At 39.3% G+C, this 20,761-nt stretch overlaps 1 protein-coding gene across 6 annotated transcripts in view; it reads left to right on the forward strand.

The window, feature by feature from the left end:
- The window catches only part of LOC131592182 (transmembrane and coiled-coil domain protein 3), a 124,684-nt gene extending 111,613 nt beyond the window's left edge, over window positions 1-13,071 (forward strand). For 5 of the 6 annotated variants that reach the window (XM_058863516.1, XM_058863519.1, XM_058863517.1 and 2 more), the window contains exons 2-4: window positions 7,421-8,319; window positions 9,813-9,948; window positions 12,626-13,071. In XM_058863516.1, the coding sequence (XP_058719499.1) occupies window positions 7,421-8,319; window positions 9,813-9,948; window positions 12,626-12,928 (1,338 nt within the window). In that variant the 3' untranslated portion in view covers window positions 12,929-13,071. Of the gene's footprint in view, window positions 1-3,339; window positions 3,458-7,420; window positions 8,320-9,812; window positions 9,949-12,625 lie in introns of those variants that run through there. The other variant, XM_058863518.1, reaches the window with a different exon arrangement.
- Window positions 13,072-20,761: the final 7,690 nt, after the last annotated feature.

The raw sequence follows: 20,761 nt of genomic DNA on the forward strand, positions 1-20,761 counted from the left end.
TCTCTGTAACTGAAGGCAAAAAACTTTGTAGTAATTCATGGAATTCTCTTGTATGATTCTACAGTTCCAGGAGCTGGGATTTCAGAAAATGTTTAGACTATCTGAATCACAATGAAATTAAGAGTTGACTGTGAAACAGAAAGAGCCAGGTACAAGGAGAAGGTGATGTGCTGCAAATTTATCAGTGTGGAATAGTTTGTGATGAGAAGTTATACAAATCAGTGAAACAAAGGAAAGCATACTCTAAATCACAAGTGGTGAGAGATCAGAAGCATATGCTGTAACTATGAGAAGTGATTAGTCATAGAAGGTATGCTGTTGGCTTTCTATCAAATTCTCATTCATGGAAAAAGATTTAGTAATTGAAAATGTGTAGCAGGCTGCCTTTTCACAGAATGTTTCCTTGTAGTCTGGAAAATTTCATTACTGCCATCTATTTGGACATCTTTAGTAAAAGAAAGCTTATTACTGAATGGAAGAAGAAAAATCTGTAAAAGCTGGGAAGGAAGAAGGGAGAGCACTTATTAGAAGCACTGAAAGTAATTTGAACAATTAATCTAGAAGGGGCACAAAACATCTGGCATCACTCTTCAAAACTATTTTACCCTCACACTGTTTCATAGTGTTAGTACTTTGAGGGATTTGTGTCACGGGAAAGGCACTCTCCTTCATGGGGAATAAGAATGCAGGCTTCTTACAAGCACTGCTTGATGGAACCACCCATTTAGCACCTGGAGCTCCTTAGGTTCCTTATGTTGCTGTGTACACCTGAGACAGAAGGAACATGCACGTGAGTTACATTTATTTTGATCTGAGTTAGGAGAAGGTATTTTATTGACTTGTTTCTAATTATTGGTGCTTATCTAAAGAGGAGGACTGATCTGAAGCAAAATGTTTAACCAAGGGGTGTGGAATCTACCTTTTGCCTGCTTAAGAAACTGAAGCTTAGTAAATGTGAGTATTAGTTCATCACTGTATTTTTTCTCTAGCCAGGACAGCGATTTTTATTCTTTTTTTCTTCACTTGACTTCTGAACAGTAAATGGAAAGTAACTTGCTTACTTTTATAGAGTTGTTTTCAGATTTCAGTGTCCAGGCATTTTGTGTTTGTGTTTGTATTGTTTGCTTATGTCAAAACTTAGAACTGGGCTGAGTGTGAGTTATGACATTGGAGACTTTTCAGGGGATGTTCTTGGGTTCTGAAGGAGCTTGTGTTACCAGAGAAGGAGAAAACTGCCTCTTTCCCACATTGTTCTTTTCTCCCATTGATCTAATTTGAAATAGTACCATATCTAAATACTTATTTACATACAAGCTATGACCTAGAAAATTTGGCTTTAGTTCAGTCCTTTAAATAGGAACTAGGGAAAAGGTTCTTTCTGGGGTATTTCTGGTTTGAACTGAGCATGTCTGTAGGATTTGAGACAAAACAACTTTGGTGTGAAGTTGACTGTTTGGGTCACAGGTTATGCATAAGTATTCAGCCTTGACCAGATAAGATCAAGAGAGTCAAAGCTGTATTTCAAGTCACACCAGAGCTTCAGTGCATGTGCTTTCTTGCAATTGCTTTCTACACAGTTTGTTTTATAGCATTTTCAACTTTAGGTGTTTTTCTTTTCATTTTGGGAGTTTTTTTAATTAAACTAAAATTGCAAGTGCATCCTTAAGGTGGCTGTGCTTACAGTCTCAGCTCTGTGGTGCTAATGAATTAAAATGGAGGGAAAGATAGGTGATCAAACTGACCCTGAGAGGGGCTGGATTCAACATCTGATGTCTTGCCTAGTATGCTTAGTAGTTTAGTCTATATCTGATATCTTGCTAAAGTTGCTTAGTAGAACAACTGAATTTTTATAACTACCAGACCATGTTGGCATAGTGCAGAAAATTTGCAAAAGGATTCAAATCTCTGCAGCCTACTTTGCCCCTGTATGATGCCTTACTCATGGAATGGCCTTGAAGTTTCTCAGCCTTTGAATATTGAAGAGCAGATACTTGCCAAAGGGCATCTGGGATTACCTTTGACACCTACCTGGAATAAACACCAAATGTGTGCTAGGAGATGCCTTACAGCTTCAATGGTTTTTTGAGAGGAGGTGGAAAGTTTATAGGTAATAGAGGAATTGTTGATGATGAAAGAAACACCTTCAGTTATTTGACTCCATCAGTATTTTCCAGGTGATCTCAGACAAATCACCCAGGATCTTCCATTACCCCAGTAAAAAGTAGAAACAAGTTTTGCTGACTTCCTCCATTCCTGTATACTCTCAACCCTCTGCATGATTATTGGCACGGTATTCTGAGTATAGGTACTTCTAGATATTAAGTGGCTCCGTAAAAAAATGCAAGCTGAAGGTGTTTTGCTGTAATATACTGCACAAAAATGTTGTAATTTTACATAACTTAAAAAGTTTTATGATTATTTTAGCTCTATTTTAAAACTTCCATGAAGGATTCTCATGTGGATTTTAGAAGGAGCAGTGAACTTGAAAGACACGGTAAAAGTCTCTCCCGAAGTACATTTCTGCTTTGGATATACTGAAAACTTATTAAAACCCCCTCTGCATGTTCTTTTACCCATTGGAACACCTGTGCTTCTGGCATATGCATACTTCTGATAAAAAGATAATTGTTCCTATTGATTTTTGTTGTTATTACCAAATTCTAAGAGCTTTAAAGCTGCCTTAATCCTATTTTGTATGTTCCTTATAGGATTCTGTTTCTAAGCATTCATCAGAAACTCTTTCAAGATAGACTTAAATTGTCATCATAAGCTTTTGTTTAGCTTGCACAGCTATGACTGGTGATGGTAATGAGGTTGTTTAGAGAAAGAAAAAGAAGGAAACACCTGTAAACTGAGCCTATTTAAATAAGTAGATCATTTCATGTCTTCATGATTTCTTTCTGTTAGTGAGGCAACCCAAAGGTGTGGGCTTTCTGGAGCCTGTTGCATATATGCATCTGTCTTGTAAATGTTTTTTTCTCTATGCTTTTTAAAGATACTTTCTAAAAGAGCTTAAAAGAAATCTGTGACCTAAAAAGTAGAGCTCAGTTTGATACCTTAAACACAGGGGGCTTATTCTCACTTGTCAGTGGAGAGCCATTGGCACAATCAGTGGAACACAGGATGTAATTCCTGTAGGATGTGGGTTGCACTAGGGTGGGCTGCTTGCCCTTTGTGCTCTATTCACTGTGGATTTTTTCTCCCAGATGGATCCCACCCAGACTCTGGGGAAGAAATGAGGTCTTCTAGATCTGCTTTATATTTTCCAATAAGAGGATACAATGACCAATCTCTATAGGCCATTAAACATATTTTCACCTGTTCAGCAGGTCCTGTCCATGTGGAATCCCTTTCCAACAGTCTTGCCTGTGTCACTGGGGAACGTGGGTCCTACTGTGCTCTGGGCTCATTGATAGCATGGCCTGCAAGTCTGACCTTTGTGCTGCTTTTGCAGACAGTAAGTGAAGAAACATGTGCATTATTATGATGCCAATGAAATCACTATCCTTGCTCCCATGATCGGGTTTTCAAATCACTGTTGCGCTCTGAATGCTTCTTTTGGAATGGCAGGCTGCCTGTTACCCAGCCTTCCACTTTACATTTAACACAGAAAGTAAACCTGACAATTCATGTGCAGTGAAGGGCTCCTAGCAGTGCACCTGTGCTCATTGCACCAAGCAGTGATTTTCCTGTCCATTCTAAAGCTTTGGACTTTGGCTTGGAATGGTTTGCATGGATAGCATGGTCAGGCAGCTGGACATCTGCTTGGCTCCTTGGAAAAACGGGGACTGGGGCTTTATCTCTGCGAGGTACCTAGTCATCTGTGGTACTAGGCTCTGATGCTGGCAGGGAGCCTGGATTGCTCTACTTGCCTAAATCACAGTTCTTAGAAGCTTGTATTTCAGCAGCATAAACATTACTATTAGTTCTCAACTGGGTTGTAGCAAAGTGTGTATGTGAATTGCTCCATAAAGTGCAGTGGTCTCTCTCCAAGGCCCAGGTTTCTTTTTTCAGGCTAACATCAGCTATGGCTATCCCAGGACCATATGCAAATTTTCCCTGTTTTTTCCTAGAAGACAGATTGAGGGCATGTCTCTGGTATTTCCTCAGGCTGTGAGCTAGTGCTTTGACTTCCTGTTTACGTGGTGGTACCACATGTCTCAGGACTGCTGATTGCTATCTACTGCTATTGCCCAGCTCCCTATTAATTACCATAATATAAGATATGTATGATGACTGTTTTTTCTTAAAGTGCTTCCAAAAGGAAGGCATGAATGGCATTCCTCATTTCTTCCTATAGCATAGATGGAAGAGCACTCACAGAGTTAGGAGGAGATGTATATTCAGTCTCCTGCACTGGGAGGATTTCAGCCTGCATCCCAGGAGAGGGCACTAGTCCCTGCAGGGATGAGGAAGCATCTCTGACTCCTACTGGCAGCCTTGTACTCAGTATAAAGAATGAGGCATTCGATACAGCAGGAACTGAAGCTAATTCTTCTCATCATGGGATGTGACTTACAGCAATTGGGGTAGGATTTGAAGATGGAAATCTGATGTCTTGGGGTAGCATTAGTGCTGAGCTATAAACCGGTCACAAATGGATCATCAAGGTAGAAGAAAGGTGACAGGCTGCTTGTCTAGACATGCCTGACTCCCACACTGTCTGCTTGTTTCTGATTTAAAATAACCAAACCAAAAATCCTCAATAACCCTAAACCCCACAAAACCCAACCAACCAGCCCCCCACCTAAAAAAGGAGTAACTCCACCCCACACTACACATCCCCTCCCAACTAAAAGGTGTAATACATCAGCAGATGATTTCAAGAGCCATCATGTTGCTTGACCCAGCCTTGCAACATGATGGCAGAGGACACCTGCCATTTTTGTCCAAATACAATCAGACAGAAAAATATGTTGGATGTGATTTTTTTTTTGTACGTTAGTGAGGTCTCAATCCAGCAAGTAAAAAATCCTACTGTTAGCAGTGCTTTGGGAACTTAAACACAATGTTTTTATAAATTTTACTGAATTTGAACTGAATCTATGCTTGGTTTTACTCAGGAGCAGATTTGCCCCATGCCAGATTTCCTCATGGCCAAAAGCACAGCAGCATTCAGCAGATGTATTTCTTCAATGCTATTGTTCTTTTTATCTGTATTGCTTTTGTGACCTTGAGGTTTCAGGAAAGCAGAGAAGTCTGACCAATAAAGAGCCCAGTGAGGGAGAGAACATAAGGGAGAGGGGATCTGGTTTGGGCTTGTATCCAATTATTACAATACATTTCTAGACTATTTTTTACTGAGGAAGTAAACACTTACTGCTGTGTAAAGGTTAGATATAGACCCACCCATTCCTGAAAGTTATGTACAGCTTGTCCTGAGTGACATCAATGATGGATCTGTTTTGTGTGTGTATACAATTCTGTGACTAATTACAGTATCATTTTTGTGCCAAAGCTTATTAAAAAATGTCATAGGTTGTTTCAATAAATTCTTGTTTTGTACTGAGCATTTGGATCAATATCAATAGTTTTTAACAAACTGGTAAAGTGTAGATCTATTAGTCCACAGCCCAGGATAGAGTCTGAATCTTAAAGGTCATCATTAACCAGTATTCTCCAAAAGAAATTGTCGACTCCAGAACTCTTTCGGTATGCATTTTAAGTGCCTTTTTTTTAGGTATTGGTGAATGTGAATTTTTATGTTGCCTGGTTTGTGCCCTGAGTGGTGCAGTAGCAAAAGAAAAATCAAGAAAAATTTCCACTGTAATCCTTGGTAATCTATAAGGAAAACCATATAAAGTAGTAGAGATGATCTTGTCTCTGAGATGGTCAGATCCAGATTTATAAGTGCATCACCCACTCTGTGTTTATACCCCAGCATGGTAGAGACAGAGTAGTTCTCCTGATCAAGCTGTGCACAATGCATGGCATTAACAGTAGGACACTTTATCTGGTTACTGAGCTTGTATTTTAAGGACAATACAAGAATCCTTGAGTGAATTTCCAAGAAACCTGCCAAAACTGTACAAGGATGGGAAAACAAACCTTACAACAATACTTAATGATGGGCTTATGATTTTTTACTCAAGAAAAAGATTGAATGGTGATCACTGGACATGTACATATAGGTCTGGCTGCATGATCTTCAGTATTATACATAATAATAAACACTGTATTTGGAAATCAAACTTTTAACATAGTGTCTCAGACATTTTGAAGCAAAAAGTAGTTAAAGCATTTCACAAATGCATCTTTAAGAAATACTTTAATAGAGTTTCTGCCTTGTCTCTGCAATAGTCTTGCCTGAGGAATTATATTGGTTCCCTCTGGTATTAAAGCTCTGAAAACCCACTATGGCTAGAACATTTGTTAAGCAGTCTCTACAGACATGACACCATGGCAGCTGCAACAAAATGCACTTTATTTGTCACACGGGCTAAACCAAGATGATAATAGGGATGAAGCTATTTTGTTTAGATCATTCTTCTTATGCCTCCCCCATAACTTTGACTTTATATAGGGAAACAATTAATGTTTTGTATCAGACTATCTTGCCTTTCTGTTGAGAAAAATAAAATGACCTGTTGTGGTCAGTGTTGTGACAGAGTTGCCTAATTATTTTTGTTGTGCTTCCAGAGAGCATTTAAGGTGTCCAGATCCTATGCTTAACTGAATGCAGTTTTCTTTCTCAAGTTTCTTTCTGTAAATCTCATTTAGTGAACCTCCTATTAAAACAGAATTAGCACAGCAGATGAAGTTGTTGAGCACCTTCATTAAGCTGGAAAGTCAAATACAGGCCAATTCTTTCTCTATGCTCTCTGCTTTAAAAAAAAACCCAAAATGCTTCCAGCTTGCAGCATACACAAAATTTTGAAGAGCTTTCTTTGAGATAATTTTGCAAGAACTTTGAATTGTGGGAGGAATTTGAATGGGATGTATCAAAAAAGGCATTAAACCTGGGAAAATATAGTGAACAGTGTAGCACTGCTGTAGAGGGAAAAATCTGGTTACATCTCCGTTGATGTTTGACAACTTCTAAGAGAAAAATCTGAGTGATTATCAGCCATGATCTCTTGGAAACTCTTAATAATAAACAATATATTTAGGAACCTTTTCTAACTAGGTGTTATTCTCATTTTGTGGAAAACTGGAAGTGATTCTGTAAGCTATTCTGAATAATCTTCTCTGTAATTCATCTTTATTTTAAGAGAGACAAGCAGTTCCTTGGACTGTTTATTAACCTGTAGAAGTCAAGAAAAATGCTGCTTAATTTCAAAGAAAAGCTTATTATGCTTTACTAATATGAGCTACTTTATACTGTGTACTTGATATAATTATATGTGGAAAAGTAAACTGGATGTTTGATTTTAAAAAAATATAATTCAAATTCTATTTACCTCTTTTTCTTTTCTCTCAGGTGGAAAGACATGACATGAATACCCTGAGTTTACCACTTAACATCCGCCGTGGAGGTTCTGATACCAACCTGAACTTTGATGTACCAGATGGGGTCCTAGAATTTCACAAAGTCAAACTCAATGCAGATAGCTTGAAACAGAAAATCCTCAAGGTTACAGAGCAAATCAAGGTTGAACAAACAGCTCGAGATGGAAATGTGGCTGAGTATTTGAAACTGGTCAACAGTGCAGACAAGCAACAGGCTGGGCGCATTAAGCAAGTCTTTGAGAAAAAGAACCAGAAATCTGCCCACTCCATTGCCCAGCTGCAGAAGAAATTGGAACAGTATCACAAAAAGCTCAAGGATATTGAACAAAATGGATCTTCCAAAGCTACCAAGGATACTTCCAAAGATAACTTGAAAGATGTTCAACATGGAAAGTCTCGTAGCACTGGGCACGGAACGGAGAGCAGCAAGTCGGGTGTGCCGGGTGTATCTTTGACACCACCTGTCTTTGTTTTCAGCAAGTCAAGAGAGTTTGCCAACCTGATCCGAAACAAATTTGGTAGTGCAGACAACATTGCTCATCTCAAAAATACTCTAGATGAATTTCGGCCAGAAACGAGTTCTAGAACCTATGGGGGAAGTGCCACCATTGTTGCCAAACCAAAATACGTTAGTGATGATGAATGCTCAAGTGGGACCTCTGGATCAGCAGATAGCAACGGGAATACCTCCTTTAGTCCTGCTGTGGCAAGTACCCTGGACAGCCAAGGAAAGCTTTCCATGATTTTGGAGGAACTAAGGGAAATCAAGGAGACACAGTCCCAATTAGCTGATGATATTGAGAATTTAAAAACCCAATTTAAGAGAGACTATGGCTTTATTTCTCAGATGCTACAAGAGGAAAGATATAGGTATTTTTTTTAACTGTTCTCTTGAAAAGACTTTTGAATGGGTATAGAAACTATTTGGAAAGTGTGTATGTGTGAGAGAGAGAGATTTCAGAAACAAGAGGAAAAAATAATTCCAATCAATATCTGATACCAACATGAAAATATCTGGTTCCAGCAACTGAAAATACACATAGAATATTTATTATAGAATATTTATATTTCCTATCAAATGGGGTAGTGCCCTTTGCCTTTGTCAAAAACTGATCAGAAAACCCTCTCCTCTGTCATATTTTTTATATGAATTATGTGAGTACTGCATGTAGGTGATAGTTTTGTAGCTGATGGAAGGATTCTCATCTAATGTGGTTCATAAAAGCTAATCAGTCTGTGGCGTAGCAGAACTGACTGGCAGCTGATAAGTATACCCTTGACTCCTGAGTACCTTGTCCAAATACTTCCCACACATTGCTATGCAGTGGATGCAATGTCACCTTGTACCCTGGTACAGCGCACAGCTGGGAGATGTAGTTTTAAGTGCTGTGGCACAACTTCGTCTTGCATTTGTTACTTGACAATTAATTCCTTTATCATCCTCTGTAAGAAGTGGATGATATGTTCTATCTAAGAGGACTTTCACCTGCTGTACCTATATCCCATTTTTCCTATGGCTTGTTAAAGTGGCAGTCAATTCTTGAAGTCTTTGCTACGCCAGTGGGCAAAATCTCGATATGAAGGGCAATATTTCATGTTGCTATTTCCCTTGCTTATAGTTTTTGAAATATAATGAAAGGCTTGATATCATGTGGTAATATAGGGAGGAAAGAGCAATGAAAGTGGACTGCTGAACTCATGACTTGGTTTCAGGAGAAGGCAGAGTGGCCTTTTCTCACAGCTCTCTGCCAATAAAATCTCAAGCCTCCTGCTACCCATTTCTAGACAATTTTGCCCCCATAATTTTTGTGCTGACTGCAGTATTTGCCTGTTTGTGTGTTAAATTAACTGACAAACTCACAAAAAAAAATTCTAGTTTGCTGGTGATTTACTTGAACTGCTTTACCATGTAAAAGCATGCTAGAACAGACTGTACATAAATGGCAGAACCCTGCAGTTGTGTATGAGAGAGAACATATTTTTCCTGTCATTACTAGTGAGCTATTAACTGGCTCAAACTTACTTACAAAGCCGTATCTTCTTGGCTAAATGAAGAGTGAAAGATGTGAGTTGGATATCCTTAGGCACTGTTTATATTTCATATAATTTGCCAATGATGTACAAATATTTGCTTTTTACCACCTACTGCCAGCAAGAAACACTAAAAAAAGGCTCTCAGATTGCTGAATAACTTTTAGTGGAATGTTTGCAAAGTTTTTACTGGTTTCTATATGTGCCAGTCAGATGAATTCATTGTATGCTGAGAAATTTTTATGTTTAACCTTTTAAAATGTGCAACTGTTCTCGTGATTTGGCATTACTTGAATAGAAGGCACTAAATCTAGACCTCTTTTCCTAATAAGATATGAAAGATTGGAAGACCAGTTAAATGACCTCACTGATCTTCATCAAAATGAGACAGCAAACTTGAAACAAGAGCTTGCCAGCATAGAGGAGAAGGTGGCGTATCAGGCCTATGAGCGATCACGAGATGTTCAGGTACTTATTTTCCTTATCATAATTTTCAGATGTTTTATAGAAATCTTGTACCATGAAACATTTGCATTTTTCTACATATTTTTAAATAAGGATTATGTGAAAATATTTAAGCCCATGTTTTCTCTGTTTTAAGGTGAAAACCCAGCACATTGAATCAGTGACTGTCTCCATTTGTTTCTCTGGATTCAGGATTTTTTCTGCTGGAACTGATGATATGGCTTAGGCAGACTTGGGGTTGAAGAATAGCCTGTTTTAATTTCTTTCACAGAGGAGGAAGGAATTGCATTGCTTCTGACAATGTCCTGACACAAACTTCTTTCTCAGACTTTCTCCAATATGTAGTTTCATCACTGGCAAGGTTTATTATAAATTGAGCTTAGGGTGAAAAGTAAGAGAACTGATTTATAAATCGACTTGTAGATTTGCCAGTTATAATTAAAGAGTTTTAAGCCATGGTCACAACAACCTCTATAATCAAAGGTGTGGGGTGTGTTCACCTTAGTAATCAGTTGTAGTCATGTCTGATTTCAGTCATATGCCAGTAATAATGTCTACAAGTATGTCCTGAATATAGTTACTGTATGTACTTAATATTTAGATTCATTACAAGCACTTACATAATGCATAATATTTCCACTCAAAGCCTGAGGAAGTGGTGAAAAATGGTGAAAACACAGTTATGCCTTACCTATTCACGAACAAGTGAAGAATGCTCAAAGACTGTCTTCATATTGGCTCAGGCGATAAAAGAACCTAAAACCTGACCTGTATACATTTGTGCTCACATTTCTAAACAGAGAGAGTGCAGGCAGCAAGATGATCACAGTTTCCTAAATGTGAGTTAGGAAGCTCCTGGGAACAGAGCTGGAAAGGGACAGTACTGAATCTAAGCATATCATAGGTTTTGTTGAAGGTTTAAGCAAGAGGAGTCTATCACAGATTTAAAGAAAAGAGGACTCCTTTCTGTGAAGGCATCTTGAGGATGTAAAAACAAAATGAAACCTGAGTTGTCCAACAGAAGGACTGTGAAGTATTTCCTAACTCATTAGCAGAATCCTGGAAGGGTGTCAGAGACTTTTAAAAGATTCCTGGAGGGGTGTCAGAGACTCCTAATTGAAGTGTTATGTTGATACAACCTTGCTTCTTTTATCTCTGTACAGTTGGGCCCATTTAAACCTATCTCTTTGGGGCTTTGGAAAATTAGCTAAAATAGAGTAAAAGAATTTAAGCTCTGGATATTTTGAGTAACAGCCTAACTCTGTTGCTGAAGGGTGTGCAGATAGTTTTAAAGACATGTTCAGCCTCTCAATGCAGAGCTTCAGGTATCAGACTTTTGCAGCTGGACTTTCTCTAAAGCAGCACAGGACAATTTGAGGATAACTTACAGTCAGAGTAGAAGAAGGACAAGGGAAGTTCATTAGTGTGTAGTGGAGAACATGCCTGAACCATAACTTTGTGCCACCCATTAAGAACCGTCTTCTATATTATTAATTCCTAGAGCAGTGAAAGGAAGCAGTCTTGTGTAAGGCACTGTGCCACACTCTCTGTGGTGACCTTGGTGCCTGGCCAGTCACTTGGTAAGCCAGTTCAACATGCTGAAACAACGAAGAACTGACCCAGCAAGGGAAAGCTGATAGCTCTCTGGGTGTTTATACACAGAGGTTTGGTTTGAAACAGCTTACTGTGTGATCAGGTGAGCAACCTTGCTATTGCAAGGAAAATACCTGGAGTTTGAGAGTGGAGAAGAAAGTAGGGATGCTGGAGTGTTGGTTTTCTTTGCCATACAGTGGTAAAAGATTATGTCAAGTTGCTCAATCTCATTAACTGATAGCTTTGCACCATGTTACACAGTGGTGCCCAAATCCCAACTCCAGCAAAAAGCTGGCATTTTGGAAAATAAGGGAAGCAGTTGGAAGTTTTTCTGTGTTTTGCTTTGTGAAGGCTTAAGCATGGTGATAGTGTCTTTAGGAAGCATTTTACTCAAAGACCACTTTTATTCCATTCTCAAATAGAAAAGAAAGGTCTGATTTCTTTAAAACAAATTGTGAACCGGAATAGATCATGTGAGAGAGAATTCCATAAAAGTATCTCCACAGGTTGTTCCACTGTCTTCACACTGACAGAGGGAGAAGGCCAGATCTCACAAGGGGACTCAAGCCCAACATTGTAGGATGGGGAGCTTTGAGAGCAAAATTAACGTAGACCACAGAGGCAGTGTAAACCAAGTGCTACATGTTGCAAAGTAGATTTAATTAGTATCATAACAAGCCCACACTAATGTTTTCTATAGAATATGCAAAGAAACTAATTTTCTTGCTGTTTTGATGCAGTGATAGTTGCTATGGCAACAGCTTCACTAGTACTTTGTATCAACAGTATCTATAGGAAACAACTGTCATGAACATTAAAGTTATGATAATTTTTCTCAAGTATGAAAAAAGAACAAACCTACATTTTGGACAGTGTTGTTAGACTTGATTATGTCTGAGCAAATAGTGACACACTCATGCAGACATACATGTGCATTTATTTTTTTAAAAGTTGGTGGTTCATTGAAATTTTAACAGTCTATAATAAATTACACTTCTAATTTAGCTGATGGATGGCTCAGCAGCTAAAATGTGAAGAAACGTTGAATGGAAATATGGCTGCTCTAATTCTTGTTTTCTGTCTACAGGAAGCCTTGGAATCATGCCAGACCCGTGTTTCCAAACTGGAACTCCATCAGCAAGAACAGCAAGCACAGCAGTCTGAAACAGTCAATGCCAAAGTGCTCCTGGGGAAATGTATAAATGTTATCCTGGCCTTCATGACTGTCATCTTGGTGTGCGTTTCTACTATTGCGAAGTTCATTGCTCCTATGATGAAGAGCCGTTTTCATATCATCTGCACTTTTTTTGCAGTGACACTGCTGGCAATATTTTGTAAAAATTGGGATCATATCATTTGTGCTATAGAAAGAATGATTATACCAAGATGAAGCTGTTGGACTGTCTGGGTTTTTTTTTGGTTTTTTTTTTTTGTTTTTTTTCCCCCCCTCTTTTCTTCCCCTCCCTGTTTTTTATGCACTATGTGTATACAAATTCTGGTGAAAATATATAAAAGTATACTTGTTGGCAGTCAGTTGCCTGTTCAATCTGATTTTGTCTAACTGGCTGTATCTGTGATGAACTGCTCACTTAAGTCAGTCTTCTGCCTTAATCCAAAAGGTTTTCCACTTTCCAAACCCATACCCACAAAAGATGGTATGATGGTCTGGGAGGGATCCCAGCAACTCCAAGTTGCTGGTCAGGTGTGCTTTTAACTAGGCTGGAGTGCAAAGAGTGTGATCAGGAGGGAGTGCCATAATGTGTATCAGCTAGTTGGACTGATAGTTAATTTTCTCTCTGAATCCAACTAGAGTGATAAGCCAAACTATGCAGTCGTGTGTATTGGTAGCTCTAAATTCTAAATCAATGCGTATCATTACATGAGATTTTGAGTTTTCAAGACTAACAAAACTTGATGCTTCTGCTAGTAATTTTTTGCACAGAATTTATTGTTTGTAAATAAGACCAGTCATGACTATTGACCAGTCAGTTGTTCCGTCCTGGCACTGTTCCTTATCACATTCAGGAAACACATACATGTGGTGTAAGACTTCCAAAGAGGGATTGAATTGAATGATAAGATCCCCAGACAACTTTGTAAAGGACTTAAGAAGCAAGTAACTGGTAAGAAAGTTGTCATCCACACCAAAGCACTCACTTGTTCAAGTCCTGCTACCTGCAAGGGGAAAGAAGTACACAGAAAGGCAACATGGAGGTTAGCCTTTGTTAGCACTGAATTGTTGGGGTGTTCTAACTGAATGCAAGGCATACAGGTGGTGGGACCCTGGGTACAGTGGATTTCTTTCTTCTTTCAGATTAAAGAATGTGGCAGAAACATGAGGGAACAGCTTCTTTGAGGGAGCAGGGAGTTAAACTTCTGTATATATAGGAACTGTAGACACTCTCAACAAACATTCCGGAAAATAATGGATTAACATGCAGTACCACTACTAGGAGACAGGGTTGGGTTTGTTTTCCCACTGGAATTTATTTTGTGTGATTTAAGAACTGCAAATAACTTCCCTGAAATCAGCTTGGCTTTCAGCCATGATATAAAACAAGATCTTTATTAAAAATAAACACACAAAAAACACCACAAAACAAACCACCACAAACAGAATTCTTCTCCACTCTCCATTAAGTGAAAAAAGTGTCTCCAATTATTTGATGTTCAGTGTTAGTAACTGTGAAAATAATTGTCATGACATATTTTCTTTTCAGTTGCAGTATTTTTTATGCTGGTATTGTGGGAGGGTGGGAGGGAGGGTATCGTCTGATGTGTATATTTCTTTTTAATCAAGTGCAATAGTTGGTACAGAAGTTGTGAAGACCTTGATCTGAGGAGAGTGGGTGAGGGGAAGGCAGGGAAGAACTTTGACATTCTACCACAGTCAGATAAACAGTTACTATTTGTAGCTTCAGGAAGTGAAGAAAGGACGTAATTCACTTAATAAATAATGACATAACTCAGCATTTAGAAAGTTCAATTAAAATGCTTACAAATATTTAAAGAATTCTTTGTATGTGCTAAGTCTTTGAACAGAGAATCAGGAAGGACTCTGCTGGTTTGTAGTCACTGTAAATGGATCAAACCAGGCACACCCATGTTATCCTAGCCCAGCCCTACCTCATCTCAAGAGGGAAGTCAAGTGGAATCCAAAACCAAACAAACAAGAACCCAAACAAGACCAACAACTGGTTCTGATCCTAAGAATGCTGTGACTCTTCGTGGTGTTTTCTTGCCATCTCTGTTACAATTTCCTTCTCTTCAGCTTGCACAGCCGACTTCTGCATTGGCCTCTTGAGAAAACAGTTCGTTTAGCATTTTGTTAAATGGGTTCAGAAGGGTAGACATGCAAGACAGGAATAATGTGTTAATAATGTTTACCTAAGAAAAACTCCTTTGCCTATTGCATGATTTTACATTTATATAATCGTCCCAGTGCTATTTTATGTACTTGAAATGTTACATCAGGTAGCCTCAAGGACAGGCACGAAAAAGGTTAGTATTTTTCTTACAACAAAGGATGTTAGTGTGGTACAACCTGGGAATGTGAAGGCTTCTGTTCCAAGGGCATCCTATTACAATTCTGGAAGATGACCTCAGTGCAAAATGAGGGTAGGATTTAAAATCAATGGCTCTACTAAAGATTGCTCACTGTCTTGATAGAATCTGACTGGGCCTAAATTCTAAATTGGAAACAGGAAGGTCTTGCATTTCCATATTTGCTTTACCTCTGGCAGAGGACACAGCTATAAAGGCTGCATAATGTTAGTTACGTAAATTAAAACAACCTAATTGGTTTTTAGTTTATTTTCTCTGCTGGGCTTAAATCACTGGAGGATGTGACACACGTCAAGAAAATAATAAAAAATGTAAAGTGAAGGGCAAAATTCTGCTTTTGAGTGAAACTGTTGTAATTTTGTGCAGAATGAGACTGCAGTGCTAGGAGCTGAGCCATGTAGAAGACCACCCAAGGAGGGAGGTCTTCACCCTCCCATTTCCTACCTTGTGCTAACACTGGTTTGTGGTGAAGTCTTCCATGTGCCATGTTAACTCACTAGACTGGAAGAAAAACCTGGTGAAAGAGGTAGATGGTTCTCCACATCTAGACTTAAAGGGCTGGTAAAAAGGTCTCATGAGTGTGAAACTGGGATTTTAAGGGAGATGAGCTTTTTTCTTCTTGTTGCAGTGAATCATTAGCTATCCCTAAAACTGGGCTCCAGGCAGACTCTCTGCAGATTATTGGGGCAGCTTCAGTGTAGAAAAGTTCTTTCTATCTTTTTCCTACAGGGAACATATACAAGCAGCCCCAGCATGTGGGGGGACAGGCTAGCCAGTTGTGTCTATACTCGGGATCAAGAGAAGGCTTGTGCCTGAGCTAAGCAGGGCTGATGCCTCTGCCATTAGCTTCAGTATGGGCATCACTTCTCCCCTTTAGGCTGTGATAATGTATTTTACATATTAGTGTGTGTATCTGGCCTGCAGTCTGAGCTCTGCTTCCTGTGAAAGTATGCCTAGGCCATCCCAAAGAATTTCAGTTCTCCTAATGAGAACTGTTCAGCTTCTCAGTCAATTAACCATCTTCTGTCAGGATAGCATTTCCTTTTATATTCTCATACAACACACCACACAATCTTAGGATACTCCTTACACCTACTCATCATGAGCCTCTAAAACACTCCCACTTAACAAAAAAGTTGCCAGACAGTGTCTTTTCTGCTTGGTGCTGCCTGGTAGGCAAGTATTTCACTTCACTTTGCTAGTAATTCTCTGATGGAAAAGCCCTTCAGTTGTTAAAACCTGTTCTATATGCTTTTGGCGGCTTTTTGTTCTGAGGTTTCTGGAGATTTAGTTTCTTATGAAGGTTAGCACAGTTTTCCTGATTTCTCCTATTTCAGCATTCAAGACTAAATGAGATTTCCTCTAAAAATTGTCTAATGGATCCCTTTGCTAGCTTCAGCTATAACTCCATTATTTTTGGAAGTCCAATTAGTGATCGGCAGGACTGATTGAGACCCAGTTTAAATTCCTTCTTCTTTCTGGTTTACGTTATATGCATTCATGCAACTTCTCATTTTATTGCACTCCTGTGATGTCTATTTTCTCTGAATTCTTAGAGAGGCACTAAAAAATTTCACTGCATTTTAGTTAAATATCAAAATGTTTGTATTGTGCAGTACCTCTGCTGCAGGACACCTATCAATATAGATCTGATGTCTGCACTCTGGGAAGGATATTTAAAAGCCAATAGCTTTTTCTTTTAACAAATCATGACTGCTTATCTGGGGAATAGCAATGTGAAAGGTGAAGACAATTTGCTGTAGGAAGGATACATGATCCACTCACCAGAAGCTGAAGCTAGACAAATCCAGTGTAAGCATAAGGTTCAGTTTTGCAATCATAAGGGCTGCCAGCTAATTATTAGCTACTGAGTGACATAATAAACAAGGATTCCAACATTTGAAGTTGAATTAGTTCAGGCTTATGTTTGATACAAAGTTAACTGTATAATAACAACAGTTATTAGTTATTACTAGTGCTTTCTGAAATCAAAATCATTGAAGAAATTCAGGAAAGGAACAAGAAAACACAGAAGCTTGTAGTTAATTTAGAAGGTACGAAAGTGAATTTTCTTGATTAGTTGTTTTTGTTTTGGGAAACCAAGTCCCTTTCCGTGATAGAGAAGTTTTACTGCTGCATTCAATGATACAACAGAAGATAAACAGAGATTAATGTAATTAAACACTTTAATTTTGATAGCAGAATTTAATCCCTTCTGAAAGTCCATCTAGGACTAGCATTCAGGCAAATTTATTCTCCACTATTTTTAATCAACCAAATATATGTCTGCTTTCTTCATTCACTATCATGCCAGAACATGGCCTTTAAGTACCAGAGATTATAAAGGGCTTGTTTTCAGATAAAGTTGGAATTATCTCTCTGATGCTAACCCGGCACAAAGCATCAGACATTTTTGCATAGCAACAGTGAAAGAGTTTAGCAAATATTTATTTTAGTCAATGAAAGTGCTTATTCTCCCTGAAAAACCCAACTGAGATGATGATGTATATAAGGACTGCATGAGACCAAGTCAACTTGTCTTGTACAGTTGATTTGCTGTAGGTTTAGCATATTAAGTTGTAGTGTTGTTGGAAAGTTTTGCACAAAGCCACCTTTCTTTTTTACCCAGGGAACCTGGGTCTGGTAGTATCAAGGTGTACCAAAAATTGTCTGCTTTTATGAACTAAAGTTAATTGTCTTGGAGTGTGACATGCAATGTTTCTCATACTGTTTCCATTTTGTGCAGCACTGTGGAAAGATTCAATTATGAAAATGTAATTTTTGTATATTTGGTTGTGTAGTCATGACTGCCTCTAAGGTGCCATTAACATTTTTTAAAATAAAAATAAAAATATTTACATTTATTTGGTGATGAATATTGTCTCTTGAACTTTCTGTCTGATCATTCAAACCCCTATCAGTTTTCCTTTCTCAGTGAGAAATGATTCATTTGACAGTGATAAATTTAACCCGTTGAGCACAAGGCCCAGTTAAATCTGAGCATTCTGCTCTGCTACAGTTTTGACCAAAACCTGTTGAGTTTCAGTTACAGTTGTGACACGACAAAACTGCAGACATCAAACTAGGTATCATCATTGTTTTTATCCTAAGCCTGTGTGAAATTTGCTATACAAATGTTGTGCTATTGTGCCAAGCAGCTGGACTCACTTTGGATTATTTTTTTTTTTAAACTTGCAATTAAAAACTTAAGAAGTGTTTTTATGTTATTGTCAGAAACCTTGGTCACGTGTGCCAGAAAAATAATGTAGCTGACATAAAGCAAAATGTTTGCATTTTTTATTCATAAAGCAGAAGTCTTTTCAGCTATCACTGGCAGCCATTGGGAATTATGTTATTTTTATTCCAAGAACAGAGCAGATACTGCCATAACAGATTGTTTTGCAATCACACTGTACTTCCTTTTTTCTCCTGTTGACAAAATGGTGCAGGGGCTGCTATGTCACCTGCAGACTTTCCAAGGTCTTGTCAAGCTGAGTTTCACATGTATTCCTGGATCTTTTTCTATATTAAGGCTAACTCCATTCACAAACAGCAGCTTCTCCCACAACCACTAATTATTTTGCCCATTTCTTGCATGGGCTAAATAATCCCTACTAACCAGGCAAACCAGACATAAATAAATGCACCTCACTCATCATCAGTTGCTCAAAACTCTGTCTTTGGAGAGTGCATAACACACCCTGGTAACTGCTTTAACACCCAAAATTAAAAAGGCAGAGAGTAAAATACAACAGTCCTGTTTAACAGCACAGAAAGAGAAGTGTCACTTTTTGCCAAGAAGCGGCCACTGTGCAATGTTAGTAATCACTGTATGAAATAAATAACCCTAACCAGCAGTGTACTCTGAAATACTTTGTGTTGGCGTCCCAAATAATTCCAAGAACCAAAGTTGTGTGACTGTGCCAGAAACCAGCTGAAGGCACCCAAGACTTCATCTGCTGTTATGCTGCAACTCATTTTGCAACATCCAGAACTGCCCTGAACTAGTTTGTTAGGCAGAGCTAGCAGAGCAATTTATAAACTTAGTGATAAATTCTCCCTGAATGTGGGTGCTTTTTTCTCTGCTTGTGCTGCTGCAGAGGGTGCAGCAGTCAAATGTCAGGTTCTGCCTCTCCTGGAAACTGGCACTGCATTGATGTAATTGAAAGAAGTTTCCACACTGTATCCTCCTCAATTCCTGTTTGGACCGTGACTTAGGTGACAACTCATTAGTTTTGTGAAGTTGCTAGTGGATCGATGCTATGTCACCTTTTATGTGTAGCCTACCAGATTCAGACAGAAGTGAAGTGGAGAGGCTGAACTACTGGACAGGCTGGTGCTAGCCACTTGGTGGGGTTCTGCAGGACTACATCCCCTGCCCAGTTCTCTTCAACCTAATTAACAACTTGGATGCAGGACTCAAAGGAATACTAAGTAAGTTGGCTAACGACACTAAGGTGGGAGGAGATGTTGACTCCTTCGAGCGCAGAGAGGCCCTGCAGAGAGATCACAACAAATTAGACATGGGTGATCACCAAACAAATGAAGCTTAACAAGGGAAAGTGCCAGATTGTGCACCTGGGACAGGGCAATCCTGGTAGTGTGTCTGGAATGGGGAACAAGAGGCAGCACTGTGGAAAGGGGTTTGGGGGTCCTGGTCTATGGCAGGCTGAACATGAGCCAGCAGTGCCCTGGCAGCCAGGAGGCACCAGACAACCTGGAGTGTCCTGGGGCCATCAGGCACAGCATGGCCACCCAGGCAAGGGAGGGGATTGTCCCCTCTGCTCTGCTCTGGGGCAGCCTCACCTTGAGTGCTGGGGGCAGTTTTGGGTGCCACAATATAAAACAGACATTCAACTATGAAAGAGCATCTGAAGAGGGGCCACTAGGATGGTGAAGGGGCTGGAAGGGCAACCTTATGAGGATTGGCTGAGGACACTTGATCTGTTCAGCCTGGAGAAGAAGAGACTGAGGAGAGACCTCATCACTGGCTGCAATTTCCTTGTGAGGGGAAGTGGAGGGGCAGACACTGATCTCTTTACCCTCATGACCAGCAATGTGACTTGAAGAAATGGCATGAAACTGAGTCAGGGCAGGTTTAGGTTGGATATTAGGAAAACATTTTTTTACACAGAGGGTGGTTGTAGACTGGAAGGGACTCTTCAGGGGAGTGGTCACAGCACCAAGCCTGGCAGAGCTCAAGAAGGGTTTTGACAACCCTCTCTGACACATGGTGTGACTCTTAGGGTGTCCTGTGCAGGGCCAGGAGTAGGACTCAATGACCTGATGAGTGTCTTCCAAGCCAGCCTATTCTATGATTCTATGATACTCCACACCCCAGGACAAGCTTGAAGCTGGCCAGTGCTGAGCTTCTGAAAGAAGCACAGACATGCTTTTAACAGAAACTTTAGGAATTGAGCTTGCATTTGATGTAGTCATGATCCCTTCAGCTGCTGAGTGTGTGGTTCTACCCACTTGTGTGTGTAAATTTGGAAAAACTCTAGTTATTGTTTAGTTACTGTTGGCTAGAATGGAATCAATCTAGTGGGAATGAAAGCAGTCAGGACTGAAGCCTGTAATATATAAAAACAATATACATGGAAAAAGCCCCTTGTAGCCTAAAAAATTCCCTTTATTTTTCTGTTTAATACCATTTTAA

Source organism: Poecile atricapillus, chromosome W, assembly GCF_030490865.1.
Source record: "Poecile atricapillus isolate bPoeAtr1 chromosome W, bPoeAtr1.hap1, whole genome shotgun sequence".
In the NCBI taxonomy this organism is placed as follows: domain Eukaryota; kingdom Metazoa; phylum Chordata; class Aves; order Passeriformes; family Paridae; genus Poecile; species Poecile atricapillus.